Genomic DNA, 13,459 nt, shown 5'->3' on the forward strand with positions numbered 1-13,459 from the left:
TCCATGAAAAATGAATGAAATAACAATTCCACAAATAGTTTTTTTTCACAACAACAGTTACATTAAGGGTTGAATAAGAAACAGTTTACCACATGTTGTATCTTTATTATCACTAATTATATAAATATAGGTATCATTATCTTATTTATCTTAAAAATGTTTAAAATATGTTTGAGACATCTAACAAGATATAATTATTACTTCATTATGGTATTTATTTTAACTTTATTCATCAGTTTACAAGTTATTTCTTGACTAATTTCTATAGTTTTTGGATCATTCAAAAAACAGTTTTGCCCAGGGGTACTTAGAATATACATAGAATATTTTTATTTCTCCACTATTTTTTAAATTTTATTCAATATTTAAAGAATATTGTAGATTATAGATGCCTTTAATTGACTGTTTCCTCCAGAGTAGCTAATTATTCTCATCTTTGACTATATGAAGCTTTTGTTGCATCCATTTCTTTGTTCAACCCAATCCCTCCTCCAAAAAACGCTCCTGCTAGGTGAACTGAGGTGGCGCCGTTGCAGAGAGAGCAGCCAATCACGGCCCAGCTCTGCCTCCGATTGGTTCATTCTGCTCAAGAGGTTAATTGAGGACAAGCTCTCCACGTCACTGCCTGTTGACCCAGTAACTGAGTTTGCTCTATGCTGTCGGAGTTTAAGATTAACTATTATTCTCTCGTTCTGCACAGTTACAGTGGATGATGCTGAAGAGCTGAGCCGGAAGACTTTTATTCATGTTTTAATCATGTTTATTATCTTATTCTAAAGCATCCCCGTCTGGTGTCACTCAAGAACATGCGCGTCAGACTCAATGACCCGCCATTTTAAGAGGTCCTTCATTGCCAAAAAACCTGTTCATCCTCATGCACGCTGATGTGATGACATCTCAGCCCTTGTGTAATCTCAAGGGTCATGGTGACCCGAAGGCCCGAAAACAAAATGTGTTTCACCTTGACCCAGAGGCAACACAAGGGATACCACAAACCGATTTGTTTTCGTGCCTTCAGGTCACTTTGACCCTGAGATAACACAGGGGGTTAAATGTCATCAAATAAAAACACATATTTCTCTTGTGTGGACACCCTGGTTTTACAACATTTAAAAATGTTTTGAAAAGTTCAAATGAACAGAAGACAAATTTATTTTTTTGTTTCTCCTCTTTATTGAAAAACGATGAAAAAAGTACAAAAAGTTGATAGAAAACAAGTTCCAAAATCAGAGGTTTGTGACTGAAAAACAGACGAACAATGTGTTCAACAAGAAGCATATAGTTCAGTCCAGAACATTCTCCAACGAGACAATATTTGACTTCTTTTAAGAAACATCTTTTTAATATTTCATTTCTCAATTCATTTCTTTGCTCATCTATTGTCTTTACATGTTTACATGGAATTGAACCAACCAGTCGTAATCTTTGTGGGCTCAGAGTGAACTCAATATTTGTGTTTTGACTCTGAAATGGTGATGATACAGACAGAGAAATATAACAGGCCACAAACAGAGGAACGAACATTCGTTATGTTTTGAGTTGTAGAAATGTCGCGGTGCAGAAAAATCCAATTTCAAATTCATCACCTCTTTTTTGCTGCTGTTAAATAATCTCCAATAATCTGATATCATCACACAAGTGAAGCCGTCAAGACTCACACGTACAGCCACTCAATTGTGCTTTAGTTGAGGGGAAAAAAAAAACATTTCCATTTTAACTGTTAATAAGTTTTATCTTACAAAAGTTCGACCCGCTCAGTGACCTCGGTGGTACAAACGAGGAATGTAGAAAAGAATAAATTAATGACAAAAATATCAAATCATAATGAACACATGCTACACAACGCTAACTCCCAGAATAAATTAAATCTTTAAAAAAAACAAAAAAACAACGGAGAGAAGGAATCTTGTCACACCCTCGTAAATCCACGGGATTCAAATCATGACTCGGATCGGACTCATCTCTGGGTCTCTCTTCGAGATTATTTTTCCCATCTTATTTTACTTAAACGGAACATATTTACAGCAACTTTTAAACACTGACTGAAAAAGTCTTGGCACGAGGGTGCAGTGGTTCATTCCGTCCACTAGGTGCAACTCGCCGATGAGTTGGATCCTCAACTGGAGCTCCAACATCGAGGCGTCACAAGACCGGATTGATTTCTGAGAACAACATGGAGAACGTGTGGAACAGTAGCAAAGGCACCTGCGATGACGACACGTTCGATCATCAACGCGGTTTAATCTCACAGTCAAATGTGAAGCAGGAAGAACTCATCAGGGAAAGTGGTCCAGAGTTTAAAAAAACGCATCCAAAGAACATTTACAAACTCCTGACCCAGAGCTGCAGGTCCGCACATCAGTCCGAAAACCAGCAGACTGACAGCATCCGACCGACAGGGGGCGCTCAAGAAACCTCTGGAGACAGTTCCAATGTTGTGTGCGGCCCGAGATTTAGACCCAAAAAAACATTCCAGTCGAAAAATCGCGAGCGGGGTCTACATGAGGCGGCAGAGAGCGCTGAGGGTCTGCGTGAGGAAGTTCAGAAGTCCTCGGCAGGCGTCCTCCACGTCCGGCCAGTAGGGGGCCCCGTGCTGAAAGACAGAAATTTGTGTTTGGTTTTTAATGTTCAGGTGTGTTCACGTGGACTTCAAGTTTGGGTTCACGTGTGTGTGTGTGCGTTGCTCCTCGTTTACAATTTGTTTTGTCCTTACATAGCTACACACACACACACACACACACAACAAGATTTATGTGCCACTGACAACTGTGTATCAATGTCCAATCTGGTGGATGACGTCATGTTTGTTTGTGTGAATAAGGCGGGATGGTGTGTGTGTTAGTGTGCGAGTGTGTTAGTGTGTGTGTGTAAGGAGATAGCTGCTGCCGACTGGTCACGCGATCTAGAAGTGGTGGGGGGTGGAGGACTAAGGGTGGGGGGGTAGAGGGGGGGCGTTACTGAGAAGAAGAAGAAGAGACCTTGTGTGTCACATGACTCTCTTGTGGCGACTCATTAAGTTATTGAATTTGAACTGAGAATAGAACGGGTAGAAAAGGAAGAAATGACGCCAAAGAAATGTTAACACACACATTTGACACATGTTCAATTCTGACACAAACATACACACACATACACACACAGTGAACTCAATAACATACGTTGCTGCACGTGTCAATGCACGGGTTACACTGATAAGCATATGTGTGTGTATTGTTGAAATGTGTGTACGTGTGTATCACTGTTTAAGTGTGTGTACGAGTGTTCCCCCGTTGAAGTGTGTGTACGCGTGTATCACTGTTTAAGTGTGTGTACGAGTGTTCCCCCGTTGAAGTGTGTGTCAGTGTGTATCACTGTTTAAGTGTGCGTCAGTTTGTATTGTTGTTGAAATGTTCGTCAGTGTGTGTCATTGTTTAGGTGTGTATCATTGTTGAAATTTGTGTCAGTGTGTGTTTTTTTTAAGTGTGTACTAGACTGATTCTTTGTTGAGGTGTTTGTTGAAGTGTGTATCGACTCAATCATTGTTTAAGTGTGTCTTAGTGTGTGTCATTGTTGAAGTGTGTGTCAGTGTCTGTCGTTGTTTAAGCGTGTATTGGACTGTATCATTGTTTAAGTGTGTGTCAGTGTGTGTCATTGTTGAAGTGTGTCTGTCGTTGTTTAAGCGTGTATTAGACTGTATTATTGTTTAAGTGTGTGTCAGTGTGTGTCAACGTGTAGGTGTGAGTCAGTGTGTGAGTGTGTGAAAGTGTGTCAATAGTCGACGGCCTTTGATTTCGATCCAGGTAAACAAATATGATTAATGAAACCGTTTGACAAAAATGCTAATGCTAATGCTAACTCCATGTTGCTAATCACTGAAATGAGCATGTTGGCTAACATACATTAGCGTCATGCTACAAGCTAGAAAGAACTGAAATAATGCTAGTATTCACCTCTCTGACAGCGGAAGCGTGGAACTGGTCACCGATGGTTCTCAGCTGGATCGCCACCCTGATGCTCTGCTCATGGGCACCGTCTTGGGCCGGCGGGTGAGGGTTCTCGGTCCGGGGCAGCAGGTCTGGGAGAGGTCCTCGGTGCCCGTGTGGGCAGGGATCTGTGAGGGACACCAAAAAGTTGTCGTCACTATTTACGACATTTTTCAAATGACGAAAAAGGGATTCAAAAGTCAAACAACAACAAACACTTCTATAAGAGCTACTGTGAGATAAGAGCCATAAACAGTTTCAAAACAACCATAAATGTAACAAACTATCATTAATGTTTACTTGGGACAGTTGTGTAACTTCGACAAAAAAAAACCCGATACCATAACAGTTGCTATAATGATGTGGTCATAATTCAGGAAGGACTTCTGTTTGGTTTAACACAGTCACCATGCTAATGCTAATGATAGCATATTTGGTCAAAACTAAACGACAAAACTTTTTCCTTGCCATCATTTTTATTGTTGTGTTTTGTATGACGGCTACTCATAGTTGTATCTCCTTATGTTTAAGTTTGGAAACGGTCAACTTTATAATGACAGATATACACATACGCACACGCACACTAATCTCTTAATCAGCTTTATTAGTCTGCTGTGTTTGTGTGTTTGTTGTGTGTTTGTATAAAACTGATACCTGGACCATCTGTCTCGCTAATTCTCCCGCAACTTTTTTTTTTTTTTTGCGTGATGCTAAATCTCAAAATGACTGTTACGGAAACATATGCTTCAACTTTAATCGTTCGTCGGCGTGATTATTTGTGCCGACGTTTGGAATCATTTCTCTCGTCTCCCAAAAGTCCATAACAACTCTCCCTCTTCATCCTCGCACCCCAACGTCTCATCCAATCACAGCATCGCTATTTAAAACATCTCCAGCTGGCATCGCCATGGCAACCGCAGCTCGAGTTGCCACGGGGACGGACACCCCTGGAATCTCGGCAGCTGCAGGACGGGTGGGATTATTTCTGATCCTCTGAGTTGCAGGTGACGAGACCAAACAACAACAACAACAACAACACTGGCCTGTTGCCAAGGTAACATTTCCACGGTGATATCCATGTGCGATTGGCAGACGGAGCAGAGCTGCTCTCTGATAGGTGGAGGAGAAGACGAGGCGGAGCCTAAAGGGGAGGTTGATAGTGCGCAGATAAATGAAGCACTTTTGATGATTCACTCGGTAAAAAAATCTGAATCAGCCTGATTGTTTTGGATTATTTGTACACAAATTTAGTGATACAATTCACAAAGTATATAGGATTTGCATTCCAATGTTTTTTTTTTTCATTAATACACATTATATACTTATTTAATATAATTTACATTATTATATTTCTGAAATAATTAATTTCAGTATTACCATTATAAAGCTTTTTATTAGCGGTTCATTTTATTTCCTATATTAAAACTATATATATTGTATTAATATCGTGATTTTGTATCATTCTGAATTACCCATATTCAGTTATATACCTTTTATAACATATTTTCTCAATTTAAATATATTGACATTGTCATTCATGTTTAGGTTAATTTAATTTTTACAAATGACTTTAATAGAATCCAAGTTATATATGGTATATATATATATATTTCGCTTTTTATTAAATGTTTACACATTATTGGTATTATAACTAATATTTTATGTGTTATCTCTTGAATAACTCACTAGACAGATTTTTTTGATGATTGATTCAAATTTGATTGAAAAATAAATAATCGTTTTTTTAATCGAATTATGTTTTGATCCTATTAATCTTTATAATGATTGAAATGTTTGCGATTATAAATTTTGTTTTCCTTTATGACTCAATGATTAATATATTAAATAATTTATTGTATAGTTCCTATAACATCATTTCATAATTTTTTGCAGGTCCTGTTTAACATTTTGCTATCTTTTCATTTTGTTATGTCAAATTAATTCTTATATTCATTTACATACATATATGCATTTTTCATTAATTAACAGAATATTCAGCAAAAAAAAAAATTCTGCATCAAATTTCTTTTGTCATCTGGAGTGAAACGTGCGACTTTGTTTACTTCTCTTGACAAGTAAAGAGTGATCTGTCACACGAGCAGGAAGTGCAGCAAGGAACAAGTCTGAACATGTCCCGCACAAACACACACACACACACACACTCACACACACACAGCTGAGTGTGTGCAGGGAGGGCCCATCACGCTCTTTAACAAGGCTGTGCTCACATCTGCTCGTCGTCACGTGGACACGAACGTTTGAACCGACAACCACCTTGTTACACAAAGTTCTTTTCAGTTTCGAGCTGTGGTCAACACCTGAACACCTCCGCAGAGGTTCTGTTCGTCTTGTTGCGTCACTCAAGATTGCAGAGCCGAGACCGTCGCATGATTCAGCGATTTCATGAAACTTAAAAAAAAAAAAATGGGAACAAGATCCTAAAAGGAGCTTTTTTCTCGAACTGAGTTTCAACCATCGCCTGTTTGATGACAAACAAGACAAGACATGGGATCCACCCCAACGGATCCGCTTTGAGCGCCGGTCCCACGTTGTTTCTGAGTCAAAAACTGGTCGGAACACTTTCAAAATGGCGGCCTGAACTTAACGTCTCCATCACTGTATCAAGTGTTTGGCAACACTTTTACCTGAAGCTGTTGCAGTGTTAAACTATTGCAGGATGATCACCTGCTGACACGTGATAAACGGTTTGACCGTGGTTGGAAAAATGGTTTAAATATAAAGAAAAACATATGACCACATAATTTAAAATGAATATATAAATGTCATACACGCAAGCCTTATCGTTCCTATTGTTCGTTTTTTATTTCATTTAGATGTGTCATTTTATTTATTTCATTTAAGTTATATAGGATCATTCATATAAAGATACATATTAAGTTTTCTCTGTAATAATCTAATTCATCTGAAATTAAACGCAAGTAATAAAATGAAAAATAAAGTAGGTAAGTTGGTAAGTATTCGTTATTTCTAAAGCGCCTTTAAAGACCACCACTAGATCAGTGATTGAAGGAGGAGCCTGGCCATGAATAGATCTAAAAGTAAGAACCAGAATTTTTAAGTTGATCCTGAAAGAAACTGGCAGCCAGTGAAGAGTTTTAAGGATCGGGGAAATGTGAGTTCTTCTACTAGAGCAGGTTAGAATTCTCGCTGCAGAGTTTTGAATCAACTGCAGGCGAGACAACTCCTTCTTGTTTAGACACCAAAATAAACTGTTACAATAGTCTAAACAAACATGGATTACAAGCTCCAGTTTGTGTTGTGACATCACTTTCTCAGTCCTACCTGATTGTCCAGGTGAGAAGGCACTTGCTGGACCCATCAGGCCATCATCACTGGGCTGATGGTTAAAATGTCCAGACGGGAGTCCCAGGTCTTTGGGTCCCTCCTCAGGTGGAGGTGAATCCTGCAGGTGTGACTGGCTGAAGTGCTCCGGAGGAGGAAGGAATCTAGGTCGGTAGTCGCCTCTGCAGGTACCGGACGGGGGTCCGGAGGAGGCATGCAAGCCGGGCCAGGCCTGATCAGCGCCGACAGGTAGATCCACGTTACAGCGTTGTTGAAGGCGACAGTTGACTCTCACCGTGCCCTCGCTGACGTTCGCGATGGTGTCTGCCCGAGCCATCGTCTGCATCAGCACAAGAGGAACAAATACAATATGATACTCCATATATAACATGTCAGAATGATATTGAAATTACACAGATTAAAAAAACATCACTTTCCTCTCATCACTACCAGAGTGTTTTGAGTCCAATTGAACAGGAAGAAATGAGAAAGTACCAACAAAAGCACAACTATAAGTGCAGAAAAGCTTAATGACGTCATACTTCATTCTCCCAAAATTAACTAAGTAAACCAGAAAACCTGAGCTAAAGCTGCTCCCGAAAAATGTAAGTGTCACAGCTTTCAGGCATCAATGTAACTGCATCAGAAAAAGTTGAAAATGTGATTTACAATTTACTTTTAATGCTGTTTAGAAAATAGTGTTATTTTACTTAAAATATTAAATTCATTAATGTAATGTAATAAGGTTGTAATACTATTTGTTGGTTCTGCCAAAATGAATATAACATTTATTTGCGTATTAATATAATTTTAGTGTAGCGTTTATCATGTTGTCGAGTTTAGAATCCTATTTATTCACGGAAGACCACTTATTTAATTTTTTTTTTTTTTTAATGTTGTAGGTTTAATGATTGTAAGCCACTTTTTTCCTTTCGTGAAGGACATTTAAACGAATATATTAACCAACTTTATCGAACTGCTTTGACCCACCGACCTAGTTCCCGCAGCGACCACCAGTGGGCGCACCGCTGCTCGGGTGACCACGAGTTCTTGTTTGTAAATAGTGCGCGTCATCGTGGAAACGAACCCGCTTTTAATGCAATTTAAGCGACACATATTTAGTATTAATTCATGTATTACTATATTTAACATGTCAGAAAACGCATCAGATGGGTTTATTCACTAAGTAAGATTTTTTTTATTTTTACTAAATGATCAATTTAAACTAAGTTCCGCGTGTGATTTAAACGTTATATTTAAATGTATTTGTATTAAAGTAATTTAAATTACCTTAAATTCAGATTTATAACGTGCAAGAAAATGAGCGCGTCGAGTTGAAGGCGGAAAAAAAAAATATGATGCAACTTTAAATCACACGGTTTTGTATGTGAGCTACAGAAACCATTTACTGTTTAAACGTCTTACCTGGAGTCGGGTCGCTGGTTCGAGTCCCGGGTGTGGAAGCAGCGGCGGCGGCGGCGGGTTCAGAGAACGAAGCTGCCGGCGAGCATCAGAGGCGGCGGACGGAGCCGTAAACACCCGAAGCTGAGCAGCGAGATCCCGAGCAGGAGCAGCAGAGAAAGTCCGCTGCGAGGAAAATTTTCATGTCTCGGTTCCGATCCGATGGTTCCGTGGACGCACGTGAGGACACTGGAGAGAGAGCTCGTGACAGCGCGTTGATGATGATAGTCTTGATTTGAGTGACAGCGATGACTCGGCGGCTATTTAAGAGAAGTCCCATTTCCGGTTTAATTTACAAGAATAAAACTGAGTCTTTGCGTTGTCTATTGATTTTAAATAACTTCCGTACCTTCGATTCTTGCATTTTTTTTTGGTATTTGATTTATATTCTTAACCTACAGTTTGTAACTTTTTTTTGCCAACCACTATGTCCCGTTTATTTATTTTTTTTCCTAAACAGCTCGTTCTTTTATTTTGTAAGAGAGGTTACTATTACCACCCAGAGATTTACTTCCGATGTACCAATCGTAACAAGTGCGGGCATGTTGTGCTCCCGGCCGGCTTTCGTTTTCGAGAGACGTTGTAATTGAAAACCAACAACCTATTTACAGTTATTACATATAGTAGCGGAATTTAAATACCTTTAAAATTCTAAAAGAAAATCCTTATTTGACAAATATCACCGATGACACTTTCAACATCAGCAGACTTCACTGCGTGTTTGAACTGATCAGCAATTTTTTTCTAAGTTCATCAAGTCCACTTCTGGCACCACAGGTGATTTCCACTTCCATCTCGTATATCTCGTTTCCCCTTACACGTGACAGAGAGATAAACAACCCCCCCCCCCCCCCCCCCCCCTCCACTCACACACACACTCTGACACACACACTTTCAAGAATTTCCCCCTGACTGCAGACAATGTAAACACAGACCATGTGGACCGAGGATGACTCAGTAGCTCACTAGTGAAACGTCAGAAACTCGATATAATCCGACCGGGGTTCCGGGGCCACGTGGCCCTCGACTGTGAATCTTAAAAATATCCATATTACGAGACAATATCAAATGAAGTTTACCATTATTTCACTACATCAGATAAGAGTTGACGAGACCCCTCAGTTATCATTCATCTAAACTGGAGGCCCGGTTCAATCTCCTGGTCCACAGAACTAAAATATGTATATTTATATATTTAGGGTAAAATAAAATGTTACATGTTGCAGAAGAAGCGAGAAACATTTCCTGATGTCTGATGAAAAGCTTGTCTTTAACAATATTAAATGCATTAGTTTTGAAAACTAACTCAGTGTTATTATTGCTGTTAATAGAATAGAATAGAATAGAAACTCTTTATTCATCCCCTGAGGGGAAACACACTTTTACAACAGCATAGTTGAGAAAAAAATAAAATAAAATAAAGTGCAGGGAAAAAAGAATAATAGAAGAGATAATACAAAATAAAATAAAAACGATCTTAAAAATATACAAATTATTTACAAAATTAGAAATTTAACACTATTAACAAAATAAAATAAAATAGAATAAAATAAAATAAAATAAAAATAAAAACAAAAAATAAAATAAAACACACAAGAAGAAAAAACACACTACGGATTAGCATCAGGATATTTAAAGTAGAGAGTTAAATATCCTGACACCAGTTGGGATGAAGGACCTTCTATAACGCTCCGTCCTACACTGGGGGTGCCTGAGCCACTGAAGGAGCTGGCCAGCTCCTCCACGGTCAGGTGCAGTGGGTGGAGAGTGTTGTCCCTGATGGAGGATAGTCTGGAGAGTGTCCTCCTCTCTCCCACCTCCTCCACCAAGTCCAGCGAGCGGCCCAGGACAGAGCCGGCCCTCGTGACCAGCCTGTTGAGTCTCTTCCTGTCCCGGTCCGTGCTGCCTGCTCCCCAGCAGACCACAGCGTAGTGGATAGCAGAGGCTACCACGGAGTCATAGAAAGTCCTTAAAAGTCTGCACACTCCGAAGGACCTCAGTCTCCCCAGGAGGTGGAGTCGACTTCGGCCCTTCTTATACACGGCGTTGATGTGTGTGGACCAGTTCAGTTTATTGTTGAGGTGAACACCCAGGTATTTGAAGCAGTCCACCAGCTCAATGTCCGAGCCCTGGATGCTCACCGGTTGATGTGGTGGGGACTTTTTCCTGAAGTCAATCACCATCTCCCTTGTCTTGCCGGTGTTTAAGCAAAGGTAGTTGCTCTCACACCAGTCAACAAAGTCCTTGATGACTGACCTGTACTCCAGCTCGCCCCCCCCAGACACGCAGCCCACAATGGCCGAGTCGTCAGAAAACTTCTGGAGGTGACAGCTGCTGGAGTCATAGCTAAAGTCCGCCGTGTAGAGGGAAAAAAGGAAAGGTGACAGCACTGTCCCTTGAGGTACCCCGGTGCTGCAGATGGTCACCTCAGACCTGCAGTCCTGCAGCCTCACGTGCTGCGGCCTGTTGGTGAGGTAGTCCATCGTCCATGCTGCCAGCTGTGTCCCAACTCCTGCGTCCTCCATCTTCTTCCTTAGCAGCGCCGGCTGGATGGTGTTGAAAGCACTTGAGAAGTCAAAAAACATGACTCTCACAGTGCTACCGGCGCCTTCCAGATGAGTCAGTGCCCGGTGCTGCAGGTAGATGACGGCGTCATCCACCTAATACCTGAGAAAATAAATTGTAAATATGTTTTCAAGACAACTACTAACAAGGTTAATATGTTACAAGAAACATTCACAAAGTGAATACTCGTAAAGTGATAGTTTCACCCAAAATTCAAATTTCAAAACTCATTTTCTACTCACCCTCATTTTGACTAAGGTTTTGGGATTATTTTCAGAGTAAGCTGTTCCTTTTTAGAGTTATAGACAAATATGTTTGTTCATTTTAGTGTAGCGACTGCAGCTCGGTTGTCGTCCAAATACCCCCATACTGCTCGTCTGTAACATCCATCTTGTATTGAAGCCTGGAAATGAGGAAGTTTTATTTTTAAGTTTCATGAAAATGAGCGAATGTAGCTCCTAAGTTGAAGGAGTTCTTCACCTGTTTTGCTTTTTTACTAAACTGATTTCTTTGTACTGTAGCAACACATTAACACAACAATCCTCAAACTCCTAATTTTGGTGCATCTTACAAATTGCCGCATCTAATTTAGATTTACTTTTTCTTTTGTGGTCATATTAAAGTTTTTCCTGAATAATTATACAAGCACAAACCTATGCACCGACAGACAACTCTGTATGTTTATGTTTTCCTCGGCCACATGTTCACACCTTGCAACAAAAACACTGAATCTGCATCTCAATGGCCTCTGGACACCCTCCACTGTCATGACCCCTGACCCCCAGATCATTGTCTTCCTGCACAGCTGCTGGGCTGCAAGTCAGAGGATGTTTAGTCGGGTGGAAACAAGGACCCCCGCCTCTTGCAAACTCTCTTGTCGTGGGAGTTTACGGAAGGGGAGGGGCGAGACCGGCCCACCCTCAGGTACATGTCCGGGCGAACAACCCTTGCTAGCTTAACTCGACACGTGGATTTTAAAATGGCCTCGCTTGCCGGCCACGTGTGGATGTTTGGATGGAGGACGACCAGCGTTGATGGATGCAGATTCTCCACCTTTTAGAAAATCTGCTACGTTACTTGATTGATTAATTTTCCTCTATTTGACTTTCTCTTGCAGCCATTGGTGGAAAGGTGGAGGGTATATTATGGCGCACCAATAGGAAAAGTTCATGCAAGAGCGTTAGCTTTTGCATGAATGGACTGATGATGAAGTCATGCCCACCTTGAGTTCTGACTCTGGCATATTTAGTCTGATGACTGAACCTGACCGTCAGAGTAAAACATTGAAAATAGGTCGACACATTTTCAGGAAAATTTCCTAAATTGACGTGTCAGTTCTTCATCCTTGTCACATGATCGTCTGCGCGTCCCACGATTGGCTGAAAGTAGGATCCTGTAGCTCTTTCAGTTTTGTCAGTTGTAACTGTTTGACCAGCATTTTTATTGAATTTGAAATGCTTCCAATAGTGTTATATTGAATTTAAAAGGCTATGAATTAAAAAATATTGAATTTGGAAAATGTGTTTTTTAATTATTATAATTGTAATATCATATATATTCAACCTTTCAATATTAGAATTATTTTGAATTAAATTGTTCCAAAGAAAAAAAAACAATGGTTGAAATAAATTATGGATGCAGAGAGAAAAAGTTAAGTATTTTTCTGCAAAAATAAACTTTATATCACAATATTCGACCCACAGTGAGTCAGCGCGTCGTTGTTGTTGCGTAACCTGGAGACAAAAGAATCAACCACATTAGCTGATGACACCTGTGATGATGTCATCCGCCCTTGTGTGTGTAACCTAAGAGCGGCAGTGTTTGCGACGGTGTCTGATGAGTGAACTGAAACATTTTATTTAAGGTGTTCAATTTCTGACCCTTGTGGTGAACTCACCACAAGGTCATGATGTAACGTGATCAGCTGAGGAAGCGCTCGCTGATAATATCATCTCGGAACAGACCTCAAGTGACCTTCGAAGACCTATGATGGAAACTTTTAAGTGGGAGAGTCGGAAGTCAATGTGACCCCCATTTAACCCGCGGTGTCAGGCTGGACTGGAAACTAAAAAATCTAATTTTGTGTTTCTTCACTAGACCCTGGGATGTTTTTTTTTTTATAAAAACTTCACTATGGCAACAACAAATACACAAACCCAACAAGATTT

The 13,459-nt window shown here is 40.2% G+C and overlaps 1 protein-coding gene across 1 annotated transcript; it reads right to left on the reverse strand.

Moving 5' to 3' along the window:
• Positions 1-1,162: 1,162 nt before the first annotated feature.
• On the reverse strand, positions 1,163-9,381 carry bbc3 (BCL2 binding component 3). Its single transcript, XM_087796488.1, has 4 exons — positions 8,691-9,381; positions 7,266-7,605; positions 3,930-4,090; positions 1,163-2,593 (listed from the first exon to the last, which is right to left on the reverse strand). The coding sequence occupies exons 2-4, from the start codon at positions 7,600-7,602 to the stop codon at positions 2,498-2,500; spliced, it is 594 nt and encodes a 197-aa protein (XP_087652614.1). The 5' UTR covers positions 7,603-7,605; positions 8,691-9,381; the 3' UTR covers positions 1,163-2,497.
• Between the last annotated feature and the right edge of the window lie 4,078 nt (positions 9,382-13,459).

Source organism: Callionymus lyra, chromosome 7 (genome assembly GCF_982586985.1).
Source record: "Callionymus lyra chromosome 7, fCalLyr1.hap1.1, whole genome shotgun sequence".
NCBI classification, from domain to species: Eukaryota; Metazoa; Chordata; class Actinopteri; order Syngnathiformes; family Callionymidae; genus Callionymus; species Callionymus lyra.

Bases quoted from the DNA above. Each gene is read 5' to 3' on its own strand.
- bbc3 (XM_087796488.1), bottom strand. From the start codon at position 7,602: ATGGCTCGGGCAGACACCATCGCGAACGTCAGCGAGGGCACGGTGAGA. The intron at 4,091-7,265 runs GTAGGACTGAGA...TGTCCCTCACAG, and splicing joins CTTCTCACCTGGACAATCAG to ATCCCTGCCCACACGGGCAC. The intron at 2,594-3,929 runs GTGAATACTAGC...TCTGTCTTTCAG, and splicing joins ACGCTTCCGCTGTCAGAGAG to CACGGGGCCCCCTACTGGCC.